Source organism: Ovis canadensis, chromosome 21 (genome assembly GCF_042477335.2).
Source record: "Ovis canadensis isolate MfBH-ARS-UI-01 breed Bighorn chromosome 21, ARS-UI_OviCan_v2, whole genome shotgun sequence".
Classification (NCBI taxonomy): Eukaryota; Metazoa; Chordata; class Mammalia; order Artiodactyla; family Bovidae; genus Ovis; species Ovis canadensis.
Genome location: NC_091265.1, coordinates 33954213 through 33970781, shown reverse-complemented (window position 1 = coordinate 33970781; position 16569 = coordinate 33954213). Strand labels below are relative to the sequence as shown.

At 37.5% G+C, this 16569-nt stretch overlaps 1 protein-coding gene across 3 annotated transcripts in view; it reads left to right on the top strand.

Moving 5' to 3' along the window:
- The window catches only part of AAMDC (adipogenesis associated Mth938 domain containing), a 30342-nt gene that overhangs the window by 2159 nt on the left and 11614 nt on the right, over positions 1-16569 (top strand). For all 3 annotated transcript variants that reach the window (XM_069564974.2, XM_069564976.1, XM_069564977.1), the window contains exon 2: positions 6210-6359. In XM_069564974.2, coding sequence (XP_069421075.1) covers positions 6228-6359 — 132 coding nt within the window. In that variant the 5' untranslated portion in view covers positions 6210-6227. The remainder of the gene's footprint in view (positions 1-6209; positions 6360-16569) is intronic.

The window sequence follows — 16569 nt, the reverse complement described above, 5'->3', positions numbered from 1 at the left end:
CCTAAAATTTAGGTTGAATTCAATTGTTTGTAATTGATAGTTTACTACTTTGAGCAAAAAATTTCAGTGTGCATTTAAAATTTATATAGTATCTACTTAATAAAATAATTTCAAAATATAAATCACAAGACAATTTATAATTAAAAGCAAATAAAGAAATATATGGCATAACTCAATGGACATGAGTTTGAGCCACATTCCAGGAGATAGTGAAGGACAGGGAAGCCTGGCCTGCTGTAGTCCATGGGGTCACAAACAGTCAGACATGATTGAGCAACTGAACAACAACAAAAATATATAGGCAAATAATTATATTGGGAACAGAGAAAATGATTACTACATTAAAAATTAAATTTTGTTCCGCATTTCCAGGTAAAAAAGGGAAAAACCATAATGTTCTATGTCAGACTATTAACTAAGGAAAGAATTCTCATTTATCAAGAGAAAAAAATTCTATATTATAAGAGGGATTTATTAACTAGAATACTGATTCTTAATCCTGAATAATATATAAACCCTTTTTAAAAGAAAAAAATGTTCTTTTAAAATTTAAATACTCTTGAGAATTCCAGTTTAAGAAGTACTGATTAAATAAAGTCTACACAACAATGTGATTGTACTTCATGCCATTGAACTATGTGCTTAAAAATGGCTAAAATGGTAAGTTTTATGTTATATATATTTTGCCACAATAAAAAAGTTTTTTTTTGAAGTCTCACTTAAAGAATATTTCTATGATGATGAATTATACTAGCAAAAAAGAAGTTTTAATTTAATGTGTGGTAAAATGTTATAAATAACACCAAAATGAAACAACTAAACTAAAACATATATTGTACAACACAGGGAATACAGCCAGTATTTTATAGTGAATTTAAATGTAGTATAACTGTTAAAAACTGTGAATCACTGTGTTGTGCACCCAAAACATATAAAACTCTATATCAACTATACCTCAATTAAAAAAAAAAAAACTAAACTAAAATATATTGGTAGAACTCTCAAACTCCCAAGAGATACTGTAGACCTGGGCTCCTGAACTCATCAGTTTTGCAAAGATACAAAAATCTTCATAAGATCATAACTTAATTGACTTTAAATGAAAGGCAGGTATACAATATTAAATAAAACTGTATCTTTATGAATGAATTTTGATGGGGTAAAAACCTTCAAACCAAAAGAAACACTTAGTTATATCATTTAATAATACTACTCCTGCCTCTTTCTATTTCTTCACTTTCAGCTTTTCCAACACCTCACCTGCTCTCTCTAGGGATTGTAAAAAATAACTCAGAAAAAAACACAGCTTTATCTAATTTTTTCTTTTCTCAGTGCTGATACTGTTACTCAAGTGAGGGGCAGCTGATAAATAAGGTTAGGGTTTCTGCCTTTTCTAATCAAGATTGGCATTAGAACAAAGTCCTTGGGCATCAAAATTTATGTCCACCCAAAAGATAAGAGATGTTTTATTACAAAGCAAGGTTTAGGTCAGATGTTCACTGTCTATTCTTAGAAAAAAAATAAATAAGCACCCATAATGACACATCGCTTCTTTTCTTGGGCCAAAAGAATTTGTGGGTTACGGGGAAAAGAAAAAACAAACCTTAGTTTTTCATTCAGAATTAATGACTAGTTTATTCAAAAATACCAGAAAGAAACAACAAATGCTCATTAGAAGAATGGGTAAGTAAATTGTGATATAGTCTTTGAAAAGACTACTGCTCAGACTGATACACACTGATACCTATTACAACATTCATGAATCCCAGAAGCATTTTGAATGAAAGAAGAAAGACGCAAGAGTAGGTACTTACAATTTCATCAACATGAAGGTCTAACTAATATGTGAGAATAGCAATTAAAAGCTACTTTTGATCTTAGAAGGGAATTGATTAGAAGGGTGCAGAAGGGAAATTTCGAGGTACATTTGGTATCATGTTTGGCAAGTTTATACATTTGTGAGAATCTTTGAACTCAATAATATCTGCACTTAACTGAATATGCTTTAATTTTTAAATTTAATGACTTAGCCTTCAATTTTCTCAAATTGCATTGATATGAATCTGCCTTGTAACAGAATAATTTACACATATTTCTGTCTCCTCAACATACTATCTTTGCATTTGTTGCACATTTTGTTTTAACAGATATTATAAGCCTGGCAAATGTATATTGAGGTGAATTGGATTCGATCATGCAGCCAGTTTGGGAATTCCTAGTTAGTGATGAACAAATTTACTTAGTGAAAGTCACTTAGTCATGTCCGACTCTTTGCAACCTCATGGACTTTACAGTCCATGGAATTCTCCAGGCTAAAATACTGGAATGGGTAGCCTTTCCCTTCTCCAGGGGATCTTAGGTTTAAAACTCACTTTTAAAACAATACTTTTAGAAGTATGTGTTATATGTAATGAAAAAGCCAGTGTTAACAGACATAAGAATCTTATGTTCTTCAAAATAGTTTCTTAGGAAGTTATATGAAAATAAGTAATATAAACAAGTTTTAATCCAGCCATTTTCTGGTTCTTTCTCTTAATGATAACTGACTTCTCTGTTGCATAGAATTCTATTCATTGAAGAATCACTTTTGGAAGTGTCTTACCATCTTTTTTCTTAACAGTTAGCATCTATTCTTATTTCTTAAAAGCATGGCTGATATTGATAAATTATTTCTCAGATAAAATAATTATTTTTACTGAAAGAGAAATTATTTTGGCTTTTTTGTAGAAATGTGTAAGTTGGTCCTAATGTTAATATGGAAGTACAAGGAACCCAGAACATCCTAAACAGTTTTTTAAATGATCAACAGAGTTGAAAGTTTCACCCTTCCTGGTTTCAAAGAAAAAGAGAAAATTTTATAGTTAATTGTACATCTTCTCTCTTTAGTGTAATATTAATTGTTCATAAATTGTTTATAAACTTATGTCTTCCTCCCATAAAACCAAAAACAGTGTGTTTATGTCCTTTGTTATGTAATACATTAAAAATGGATTCGTAGTTATTAATATTAGGTAGAAATGTCACTTGTTATTATCTTTATTTGGAGATTAAATACAGTTTAAGGACAGGTATATAGGTACCAAATTAACAAGGGGTAGACATGGTTAGCACTTCCCTAGTGGCTCAGACAGAAAAGCATCTGCCCACAATCTGGGAGACCTGGGTTCAATCCCTGGGTCGGGAAGATCTCTTGGAGAAGAAAATGGCAACCCACTCCAGTATTCTTGCCTGGAAAATCCCATGGATAGAGGAGCCTGGTAGGCTACAGTCCATACGGTTGCAAAGAGTCAGATACGACAGCGACTTCACACTCACACTCAGATGTGGTTAATTTTTTGTGTCAGTCTGGCTAGGCTATAGTACTCAGTTAATCCGATCAAACACTAATCTAGGTGCTGCTATGAGCAAAAAGCAAAGGAGAAAAGGAAAGATATAAGCACCTGAATGCAGAGTTCCAAAGAATAGCAAGGAGAGATAAGAAAGCCTTCCTTAGCAATCAATGCAAAGAAATAGAGAAAAACAACAAAATGGGAAAGACTAGAGCTCTCTTCAAGAAAATTAGAGATACCAAGGGAACATTTCATGCAAAAATGGGCTCGATAAAGGACAGAAATGGTATGGACCTAACAGAAGCAGAAGATATTAAGAAGTGACAATACACAAAAGAACTGTACAAAAAAGATCTTCACGATCCAGATAATCACAATGGTGTAATCACTCACCTAGAGCCAGACATCCTGGAATGTGAAGTCAAGTGGGCCTTAGAAAGCATCACTACGAACAAAGCTAGTGGAGGTGATGGAATTCCAGTTGAGCTACTGAAAGAGAAGATCAGCCCTGGGATTTCTTTGGAAGGAATGATGCTAAAGCTGAAACTCCAGTACTTTGGCCACCTCATGCGAAGAGTTGACTCATTGGAAAAGACTCTGATGCTGGGAGGGATTGGGGGTAGGAGGAGAAGGGGACAACAGAGGATGAGATGGCTGGATGGCATCACCGACTCGATGGACAAGAGTTTGGGTGAACTCCAGGAGTTGGTGATGGACAGGGAGGCCTGGTGTGCTGCAATTCATGGGGTCACAAAGAGTCGGACATGACTGAGTGACTGAAATGAACTGATGAAGGTGTTTTTGTGATCTAGTCAACATTCACAGTTAATTGACTTTTAAATAAAGGAGATGATCCTCAGTACTTTTGGAAGCCCTCATTCAATTAGTTGAAAGACCTTAAAAGGAAAAGTGAGGTTTCCTTGAGGAAGAAGTAACACATCAATACTGCAGTGACAATTTCTGCCTAAGAGTCAGCAACCTGCCAACCTGCCCCCACAACTGCATAAGCCACTTCTGTGAAATAAATGTGTTAATATATATGGTCTACTGGTTCTGTTTCTCTGGAGAACCCTGAGTGATACAAGCCCCTTTTAGTTACTGTACTTATCAATGCTAAATGATTCTTTTTTGAAATGTCTCTTTATTGAGAAATTCTATATTCATTGAGTCATTGTCATCATAATTTTTAAAACATTATATTAGTTTTTAAGTATAGTGATCCAGTGTTTTCACAAATTATACTCCACTAACAGTTACTATAAGACAATGGCTATAATTCCCTGTGCTATGGAAAGTCTGAATTTGGATTCTTCCCCTACACTGTTGTTCTTAGTTTATTTGTTTCTGTGTAGTCACTAGCCTAAACTAAATCTGGAATTCTGTCTCCAATGGAATGTGTAGCCACTGAAATCTATATTAAGGGATTTTCTTTCTGTTTTTCTTGTTTTCTTTTTTTTCTTCTTTTCTTTCTTCTTTTTTTTCCTTTTTCTTTTTTTTTCTTTTGGTCATGCCATGCGGCTTGTGGGAACTCCATGACTAGGGACTGAACCTTGGGCCCCAACAGTGAAAGTGCCAAGCCCTAACTACTGGACCACCAGGGAATTCCCCTTGTTTTCATTTTTAAGCTTGGCTTCCTAGGGGTCTCCTCTGCCTGTATAACATAGTGTCCAGCCAAAGATTAATCAAAGATTGTGTTCAAACATCTCAAGCCAATAAGAGTTACCCTCTCTACTGATCCGATCGGTATGTGCTGGGGAGTACATTCAGTGTTCAGGCCGTTTTCATTTCCTTCCTGGTTCTCATATTCTTCTGAGTCCTCCAGAGCCCCATTACCTCTTCACTTTGTATGTTCTGTAGGCTCCATTAGCCCAGACATTTCCATGATTTAGGCCTATTCGTGTCTTTGATGCATATGCTCACAGCCTTTGTTCCACTCTGGATACTAGAAAGCTTATCCAGCACCCTTGGCTGTATCATATCTGGGAATTCCTTTTCAATCCTGGCCTACTCTGACAATCCAGTTGTTTGCTCTAAATAGGCTCACAATAATGAAGAAGCAGAGCCACCTGCCATCCATGTTTATTTGCCATTGAGATCACCAGGTTAACAGATAATCAAGTAAGCCTCCTCTGCCTTAGCAGCAAGACTTGGTTTTCATGCCTTGTCCCAGTCAAGTTGAACCTCTGTGCCAACAGAACTGATGTAGGGGTATGAGTGTAATCCCAGGCAAGAACAACAAAATATCTCACTGTTCTTATCTGAAATTCACTAGTTTTCACGAATACGCATTTCTTCAGTTTGAAGTATATTTCTGGAGTGCCAAATCATTATTTTGACAGTTTTGTCCAGCTCTATACTTGCTTTGGGGGAAAGGACTTGTCAACCTCCTCATTACATCATGCTGAAGTAAATCTGCACCTTTAATTTTATTTAATTACTTTTTAATTTTTTGGCTGCACAGTATGGTATGTGGGATTTTAGTTCCCTGACCAAGGATCAAACCCATGCCCCATGAATTGGGAGTGTGGAGTCTTAACCACAGGACCACCAAGGAAGTCCATTCACCTTTAATTTTATCTTTCAAGAAATATCCTGAGAATTCCCTCCAGAGTCTGAGAAGTAATTGTAGTATCTAGTTTCCATGGTTGGATGAGTCAGGATCCCAAGAATAACATTTCACTTTTTAGGCCTTTACAGAAGAAGTGACAACTACATAAATGAGAGAGATCCTTCTTAACTCATGGAGGACCAGGGCTTACTATATTTTATATATAGCATTATATTTTAAAATATATTGTATTTATAGTATAGCTCCAGTATTTTGGAGCTGTTTCAAACTTACTTTAAAACTGATTAATTATATTTTTCCTTTAATTTCAGAGTTCAGTTAAGTTCCTTATGTCATCCCCTGAAATTGCTTCGCTCTCATGGGGGCAAATGAAAGTACAAGGCTCTACAAAAATCTATAAGGACTGCAAAGTGTGGCCAGGGGGAAGTCGGGATTGGGATTGGAGAGAAACAGGAACTGAGGTAAGCTATTAGTGTCTGGTTGAAACTGTAAGTCTGGCCAAGTAATTTCCAAACTCCTAAGCCTTAATGACCAAGTTCCAAGTGAAAAGTAACTATTTCTTTCATTCTCTCCCTCTTTCTTTCTCTCTCGATACAATACACATACCATTAAACTCACCATTAAACTTTTAAAATATGGAATACAATTGACTTTTTTCCATAACTTTGCACCGTAACTACCATTACTAACTCTAGGACATATCTATCATCCCAAAGGAAAGCTCATAACCATTAGCAGTCATTCCCCTTTCTTCCCTCTCTCCAGCTCCTGACAACTACTACTTTCTGTTTCTATAGATGTGCCTATCCTAGACATTTCAAATAAACAAATTCATTCAGTTCTCTTAAGTACAACCTAGGACTGGAAATTCTAGGTCATATGGTAACTCTGATTCACCTTTTGAGGAACTGCTTCCCAAATTAACTGTACCATTTTACACTATAGATGTTAGGAATGTATGATGGTTTCAATTTTTCTAAGTCCCTCCTCACCAACATTTACTCTTATTTGCTTGGCTTTGTTTTTTTATACCATCCTAGTTAATGTGAAATGTTATCTCATTGTGATTTGAAGTTGCATTTACAGTATACTTCCTCCAGTATTCTCAGTGTACCATGATCAAAATAGTCTCCATCCTGTGAGTGGAGGTTGGTTAAATGAAGGGAACCCTCAACTCACCCTCCACACTCACATGGGACTTGGCTTCAGCAATAGATAGTTGCAGGCAGTATCAGAAGCACTGATATCCTGATTCTTCCAGGAAGAAGGTCTTATAGCTGGTAGCAGAGACAAGGAATAGCCCTTGGCTGCAGCAGACTGAAGTGAGTTTCCACCTCAATGGACTAGGAGGAGGGAGGCAGGTAGCAGTCTTTCTTAAAGTATCAGATTCTCACCTTTCCTACTAAATATTTCTATTTTTTTCTTAAATACTTATTTCTTAATTTGTTCTTTCTTCTTTGGGCCTTCCCAAAGTCTTTTTTAAAAAAATATTTATATATTTATTTGGCTGTGCAGGATCTTGGTTGTAGGAACTCTTAGTTGTAGCATGTGGGATCTAGTTCCCTGACCAGGTATTGAACCCAGGGCTTCCTGCATTGGGGCAGAGTCTTAGCCACCAGACCACCAGGGAAGCCCCTTTCCATAGTATTTGAATGATTGGGGTTAAAACAAATTCTTTTTAGGTTATGTTTTTTGGTTTGTTTGTTTTAATCATTTTAAGTGCGGGTAGTGGACAGGAGCCTGGTGGGCTGCCATCTATGGGGTCGCACAGAGTCGGACATGACTGAAGTGACTTAGCAGCAGCAGTGGAGCTCCTCGTGCTCTAATGATGGAAGTTGATCCTTCCATTTTGAAGGATGGTTTTGCTGGATATACAGTTTGTGGTTGACAGTGTTTTTCTTACAACACTTTGAAAACATCATTCTACTTTTTTTGATGTTACTGGTTACTAATGAGAAATCAAAGTTTATTCTTATTAATGTTTCCTTGGACTCAACAAGTCACTTCTCTCTTGCTGCTTTCAAAATTCTCTTTAGCTGTTGACAGCTTGACTATGATACATCTATCAATACATGTGGATCTCTTTTGAGTTTATTCTGCTTGGAATGTATGGAACTTCTTAAATGTGTAGATTGTTATACATTTGGGAAATTTTCACCAGTTACTTCTTCAAAAATATTCCTTCTATCTCTCATCCTCTGTGAAAACTGTTAGGGGTATGTTGTGGGGGCTTTTTGTGTGTTTTTGGTAGAGGTTTTTGGTGTCCTACAGGTCTCTGAGGCTCTGTTCATTGTTTTCATTCATTTTTCTGTCCCTTTTTGCAGATTGAATCATCTCAATTTACGTATCTTTCAGTTTTGCTGATTTTTGCCAACAGTTATGCCCCTTTAGTGTAATTTTCATTTCAATATTGTACTTTCAGCTCCAGAATTTCCTTTAAAAATAATTTCTATCTCTTTATTGTTATTCTCCAGTTAGATACATTCTTACACTATCCTTTAATGCTCTAGATATGGTTTCCTGAAACAATGACAGAAGTTTCCTTATATGCTTGAAACCAATAAGTGTTTTACTTTGGGTTAAGGGGCTCTGTATGCAATTTGGGATATGCAGTCAACATTCAGCCAAGACACTTTAAAACTCTGTTTGATCCTTGCTTATGAAGACTCTCAGAGTTATGACCTTAGGGCCTTCTCAGGTCATTTCTGGGCATATGCACAACCCCGGACACGTGTATGGCCTTTTCAATACCAAGGTTCATATCTGAGCTGTTCAAAGCCTCTTATAAACATCTCATTTTTTATTCTTTTCATGTTAGTTTTTTAGAACCTCTCACTTGCCCTGTTGTCTACTACCTCAGGCAGCTGCTACTGCTGCTGCTGCTGCTGCTAAATCGCTTCAGTCGTGTCCGAATCTGTGTGACCCCATAGATGGCAGCCCACCAGGCTCCCCCATCCCTGGGATTCTACAGGCAAGAACACTGGGGTGGGTTGCCATTTCCTTCTCCAATGCATGAAAGTGAGAAGTGAAAGTGAATTTGTACTCTTTAAACAATTGTCTCTGTTTTTGACAACCTTCTCCAGGAGAAAAGATGGTTTGCACTGGTGAGCTCCAACTTAGATCAAATAAAGTCTATGAGTGAGGTCTTCCACGGAACCACCAGACAGGTTAAATAATGACAGTTCTCTGGGGATGGGCATTTGAAGGAGTTTTAATCCATTATTCTGTCTTGGGTGATTGCAAAGCTGGTGGTTTTCACTGTGATTCCAGGTTGTTGGTTTTCAAGGCGACCACAGAAGTGAGAATGGGATAGTGGGATATGTTAAAGACCGCATTATCCTGTTATTGTTAGTTTCTCCTTTTATGTCTATTAACATTTGCCTTATATATTGAGGTGTTCCTATTTTGAGTAACACCTATGTTTTTAAATTTGTTGTTTCTTTTTCTTGAATTGATCCTTTATGTCCTTCTAATAGTATTGATTTACTTTTATAATTTTTATTATTTTTTGGCTGCACCACGTGTCATGTAGGATTTGTGTTCCCCAACCAGAGATCAAATCTTTGCCCCCTTAGTGGAAACTCAGAGTCTTAACCACTGGAGCACCAGGGAAATCCCAGCAGGCTTTAAAGTCTACTTTCTCTGATATACGTATTGCTTCTCTGGCTTTCTTTTGATTTCCATTTGCATGGAATACCTTTTATCATTGCCTCATTTTCAATCTCTATGTGTCTCTAGATCTGAAGTGAGTCTCTTGTAGGCAGCATATATATGGGTCCTGTTTTGTATCTATTCAGCCAGTCTATGTCTTTTGATTGGAGCATGTAGTTCATTTACATTTAAGGTCACTATTGATGTATGTTCCTAATACCATTTTGTTAATTGTTTTGGATTTGTTTGTGAGGTCTTTTTTCCCCTTTCTTCTTTTGCTCTTTTCTCTTGTGATTTGCAAAGAAGGCAATGGCACCCCACTCCAGTACTCTTGCCTGGAAAATCCTATGGACAGAGGAGCCTGGTAGGCTGCAGTCCATGGGGTCGCTAAGAGTCGGATACAACTGAGCGACTTCACTTTCACACATTGAAGAAGGAAATGGCAGCCCACTCCAGTGTTCTTACCTGGAGAATCCCAGGGACGGGGGAGCCTGGTGGGCTGCCGTCTATGGGGTCACACAGAGTCAGACACGACTGAAGTGACTTAGCAGCAGTAGTTTGTGATTTGATGACTGTCTTTAGTGTTATGTTTGGATTCCTCTTTCTTTTTTGTGTGTATATCAGAGATTTTTGTTTACTTTGAGGCTTATATGTGTGTGTGTGTGTGTGTGTGTGTGTGTGTGTGTGTACTGCTAAGTCACTTCAGTCATGTCTGACTGTTAGCGACCCTATGGACTGTAGCCCACCAGGTTCCTCTGTCCATGGGATTCTCCAGGCAAGAATACTGGAGTAGGTTGCCATGCCCTTCTCCAGGGGATCTTCCCAATGCAGGCATCGAACCCATATCTCTTATGTCTCCTGCACTGGCAGGCGGGTTCTTTACCACTAGCGCCTCCTGGGAAGCCCATATCTATCTATCTATCTATTTATCTATGCTTGTTTTAAATTGCTGACCTCTTAATTTCAAATGCATTTTAGATAACCTGCATTTGTACTCTCTTCCCCTCACAATTGCTTTTTGGTTTTTTCTTTTTTTGGCCATGTCACACCACATGCAGGATCTTAGTTCCCCAACCAAGGATCAAACTCATGCTGCCAGCAGTGGAAGTGCAGTCTTAACCACTGGACTGCCAAGGAGGTCCCACAGTTACTTTTTTGATATTATATATTTTACATCTCATTGTTTTGTGTGTCTGTTAGCCACTTATTGTGGATACAAATATTTTACTATTTTTTTCCATTTAACTTCCCTAGTAGCTTTGTGTGTGGATGAGTTCCTACCTTTTTGTATGCTTGCCTTTACCAATGAGGTTTTCCATTTCCTAATTTTCTTGTTATTAGTTGTGGCCTTTTCTTTCTGCCTAGAGTAGATCCTTTAGCATTTGTTGTAGAGCTGGTTTGTTGGTGCTGAATTCTTCTAGCTTTTGCTTATCTGTAAAGTTTTTTATTTCTACATTGAATATGAACAGGAGCTTTGTTGGTATTATTTGGTTGTACGTTTTTCCTCTTTCTTCACTTTAAGTGTATCATGCTACTCCTTTCTGGCCTACGGAGTTTCTGCTGAAAAATAATCTGATAACCTTACAGGAGTCCCCTTGTATGTTATTTGTTGCTTTTCCCTTGTTTTTAATATTCTCTCTTTAATTTTTGTCAGTTTGATTACACTGTGTCTTAGTGTGTTCCTCTATGGGTTAATCCTGTATGGGACTCTGCTTCCTAGACTTGGGTGACTTTCCTTTTCACAGGTTAGGAAAGGTTTCAGCTATTATCTCTTCATATATTTTTTTCAGGCTCTTTCTCTCTTCTCTTTCTGGGACCCTTATAATGCCAATATCAGTGGGTATGATGTAGTCTCAGAGGTCTTTTAAACAGTCCTAATTTCTTTTCATTTTCTATTTTCTGTTTGGCAGTGGTGATTTCCACTACTCTGCATTCCAGCTCACTGATCCATTTATCTGCTTCATTTAGTCTATTATTGATTCCTTCTAGTGTGTTTTTCATTTTAGTTATTTTTAATTGTTTGGTTTTTCATTTTTAAATTCTTTGTTAAAAACTTCTAATTTCTCTCTCTGTGCATCCATTCTTTTCCCAAGTTCTTTGATCATCTTTAAGATCATTACTCTGAAATCTTTCTAAGGTAGATTGCTTATCTCAATTCTTCCTCTGGGGTTTTATCTTATTCCTTCATCCAAAACATATTCCTCTGTCTCTTCATTTTTTCTACATTGCTATTTGTATTTTTAAGTATGTGGTAGGTTAGTTATGTTTCTCCACCTTGGAAAAAAAAAGTGGCCCTCTATAGGATAAATCCTGTGTATCCCAGAAGTATACTCCACTCTCAAGGGCCAGGGGCCAGCTGGTCCCAAAGTAGTGTCTGGGCTGCATTTAAAGATCAGTTTGCAGGCTGCAGGACTGACTGTAGTTTTTCTTAGTTCTGATGTCTGCCCTCTAGAGAGTTGAGCTGGGTCTTGACCCTCTGGTGTTCAGGGCTTTGTCTAGAAGCATGTCCTGTGGGGTCAGGAAGTCTACAGGCAGCACCTGTCTGCTGATAGGTGGGGCCATGTGCCCAGCCAATGTTGCTTGACCTCAGACATCCTAGCACTGAAGCCTACAGGCTGTTCTGTGGGACCAGGTTTTGATGTGTGAAGGTATCAACCTCCAGGAGAGCTCATGCAAATGAATGTGCCCTGATGTTTCTGCCACCAGGGTCTTTGTACCCAGGGCCTCCCTTCCCCCACTCCCCAAGAAACCCTCCAAAACCAGCAGGTAGGTCTGGGCCAGTCTTCTATCAAATTACTGCTTTTGCCCTTGGTCCCGGTATGTGTGAAATTTTTTGTACACCCTTTAAGGGTGAAGTCTCTATTTCTCTCAATCTTGACGCACTTTTGTGTTCAAGTCCTGTTGGCCTTCAAAACCAAGTCCTCTTCATGGTGCTGGAACCCTGGGCTGGAAGGCCTTACATGGGACTCAGAACTCTCACTTTTGTATATAAAGATGTGTAACATATTTATTCTCCATTTTGTGGGTTGTGTACCTGGGGAGGTATGGAATTCAATTATACTGTGAGTCCACCCCTCCTAGTGGTCTCATTATGGTGCCTTCCTTTTGAACTGCATACACTCATTGTTTTGATCCAGACACCTAGTTGTCTATTACCTACCTGGATCTTAGGAATATACCTGGACTGGTAAAAGGAATGGGAGGGTTTTGAGATATAGAAGGAACAGAATAAGAGAAGGCTGAGAAATAAGAAGCTATAATGCTTGTGAACCAAATGACTCCACTGAATTGTTTCATAGAGTAAAGCTAGGGAGGTGTAAGAGTAGACGGTGGTATGGTTGACGATGTCGCAGACCTCAGTTTACATTTATTTAGTGGACAAGGAATAGCCACTTCAGATACTGAAGCAGGAAATTGATGTGACTGACAATGATTTTCCAGACTATGCATTTAAGATATATTGGAGTACCAATTTATAAGTGTGCCACATTGGAGAGATTTTTTTTCTTCAAAAATAGATTTAACACCATATGCTATATTTTTCCCATACAAGACTACATGAGTTAATATTACTTTTAACCTCATTGTGCATTTAAGGAAGCTTAGTATGCACAGAGGTTATATACTTGCAGAGGTACACAGCTAGAAAAATGTGAAATCAAATGGTAAATTCAGGTCGGATTCTAACTTTCTTTTACTCCATCATGATTCTTATATCATAACTTTAACGTTAAAGACTATAAAACTGTAACGGTACCATTGTTGATAATAGGAAAATGGGAAAAGTTTGCTCTTAGTTTTCATCTTGTTAAGTTTCACCTGTCAGCTGAATACATAAGAGGAGGTGTTCTAGAACTAGTTAAAGAGAGAAGAACTAGGAAAGATGAGAGGAAAAGCTGAGGTGTTGACTAGAACTCATCTGCATAGGAGCAAAAGGACATCTAATCAAAGCTGTTACACCTCAGAGTTCTCATCTATAAAATGGAGATAGTAATATTACCTACCTCATAGAGCTGATCTAAGAATTAGTGTACTGTGCTAGATACGGTACAGGCATTCAATAAATGAAGCTGTTATTGTTAAGTTAGTAGTAGTGTGGGTAGATATGAAACAGCAAATTTGAAAACTATTAAGGTGAGAGAGTCAGATTGGGAGTTTGGAATTAGCAGGTGCAAATTGATATATATAGAATGGATAAATAACAAGGTCCTACTGTATAGAACAGGGAACTATGTTCAGTATTCCGTGATAACACATAATGGAAAAGAATGTGAAAAAGTATGCATATACATATGTATAACCGAATCACATTGCTGTACAGCAGTAATTAAAACAACACTGTAATTCAACTATACTTCAATAAAAATGTTAAAAGGTGAGATTTGCAGGATAAGGCAGTTTATTAGATTTAGCAGGCAGAGGAGAAGTCTGGCATGGATAAATGGGTACATGGTTGTGCCATTTATTGAGATTGGGTATATGAAGAGGAGGAACAGGTATGTTTGTGTTTGAGACAGAGGCTGGGTGGATAAAATGAGTAATTCTTTTGGAATATGTTGAGTTTGAACTTACATTAGGGCTCTAGATAGAGATTTCTAGCCAATATTTAGATTCATAGGTCCAGGCACTGTCACATTTTAGCTAGACATCTTAACCAAGTTACATAGCCTGACTGTGTCTCAGTTTAACCATTTCAAAATGGAGAATAATAATGTCTGTTTGTTATGGGTTTATGAAAGAGTAATACATGGGTTGGGAAGAATAAATTTTAAAACCGCATGCCAGTTGCCATCATGCAAATTCATTCTTTCTCCCACTCAGTATTTCTCAGTGTAATTCATGGATCTCTTACATCAGAATCATCTAGAGGTTTGTTTAAAAGGCATGTTCTGATCTCCCTCACTCCTCCCAACTACTAAATCAGAATGTCTTGAGGATGGGACCTGGAAAATAATATATTTCACTTGGTTGCTTTGAATACTAAATATGTTCATCTTTGTAAAGCATCTGCCACAGTACCTGTCACATAGGAGATACTTGATTTTTTATAATTTAAAAAATTTTCTTTTCTTCCTTAGTTACCAGAAAATTATGTGCTTAGCACATAACAGTGCTCTACACTATTAATTTCTCCCAATATAACTACAGAAATGATCAAATTACTTCTAAAAGTCTTAGAAACACTCTGATTTGTACATCAGATGCTGCTTAATAAGGAATCCTTGAGGGGATTAAGAGCCTGAGGGTATTTAGAGGATTTCTTATTACTTTGGACTACTTCAGTTGTTTATACCATGAACTGATGGAAGTATTATCTCTAGTTATTTTTTATACTCTAAATATATGGTAGTAGTGCTGAGCTATTCTTTTTTTTGTTTTTGGCTGCACCACACGGTTTATAGGATTTTAGGTCCCCAACCAGGATTGAACCTGAGCCCACAGACCAAAAGCACAGAATCCTAACCTTTGGACCACCAGGGAATTCCTTTGTTCAGCTGTTCTTTTTAATGAACTTAGTAGTGAACAATAGTAAGTATTTATTATCATGCCTATAGACCAAGTTGGAGCAGCTCTACCCCAAGCTACAGTTGGCACGTTGGCTGAGTGCTCCATCTACCTTGGACCAGGGAGCTAGCCAGGACCTGATCTTTCTTCATGGGGCTATCTGAAGCTCACAAACATAATTGCCACTGAGCAAGTATTTTTTAAGATTTTGCTTGCCTCAGGTTCACCAATATAAACTTCCATGTCAGTAGAGCATAGAAGTATATTCTACCTACAGTAAGAAGGCAAGAGGAATGAATATTTGCTGAACAGTCATCCAAACTATCAGAATGTTTAGTCACATGTTATACATCTGCGTATGAGTTGCTCCTTGGGCAACCTAAGCCAAACATATCCAAAGCTGATTTCATTTCCTTTTCCCTACTGCACTGCCCCCCCCCACCCCGAAAATATCTAGGAACTTTCTTGTGTGTTTTTCCATAATTCCATTAATGGAATTACTGTCTACACAGTCACCTAGAAGAGAAATATCAGATACAATTTTTATTTCTCCAACTTTCTCTTCCACCACATCCAACAGAGTCCATTTGTTGATTCGGCCTTGGCAAAGTCTTCCAAATCTGTTCCCTCCTAGTGCCCAGTGCTCTCACCTGGGCTGTGGAATCAGTCTCCTACCTGGTTCTCCTGCCTTTTATTCCATGTTTTTGAGGTCTGTCTTCTATTATAATTTCTAAAACATGAACTAGTCATGTCACTGCTCTGCTTAGAAAACTTCCAAGGCTTTCCCTAAACCTCAAAACTAAGCAAAAACTCCTCAGGATGTGGTTTAGGGCCATTAAAAAAAATAATAATACAGTTCCAATTTTTTTTTCAATTTCATCCCCTATATTTCATAAAACACATGTGAAGGCCTACCTATTCCATACTTAATACCTATTCCCTCACAAACCCACCATGATCTTTCATTTTCTGTACTTTTGCTGAAACGATTTCCTTTACTTGAAATTAACTACTCCCCTCTGTACCTGTTGAAATCTTATACATCCTTCAATTCCTAGCTTTTGTTTTATCTCCTCTCTGAAGCACTTCCTGATAATCCTTGTAAAAATGAGCTGCTTACCCCATTCTCAGTATTTCGGTGGTATTTTGTGCCTCTATTTTAGCACTTAGTGCAGTTCAGCTGTATGGTACTGAGTGGGCATTTATCTGTCTCCCTCATTAAGTGGTGAACTCCCTAAGGGCACGAGCTATGCACTTAGCACAGTGCCTGCAAAGGAGGGGCTCAGTAAACACTGGCTGCATTGAATTTTTCATAATAAATGTTGTTAAAAATCTTTTTACACTTTGTGACATTCTCTCTGAGGTAGGTTAATGTTGTGATTCCTTTTTTTGATCAGTTTGAAGAGGGTAGGAGCAGATTATATAGTAATTACAGAATGGAAATATAAAAAAAATTATTGTCTTCAACCAGTGTCCTTGAAATAGTTACTACTACCTACTCCCAAATCTCTACCA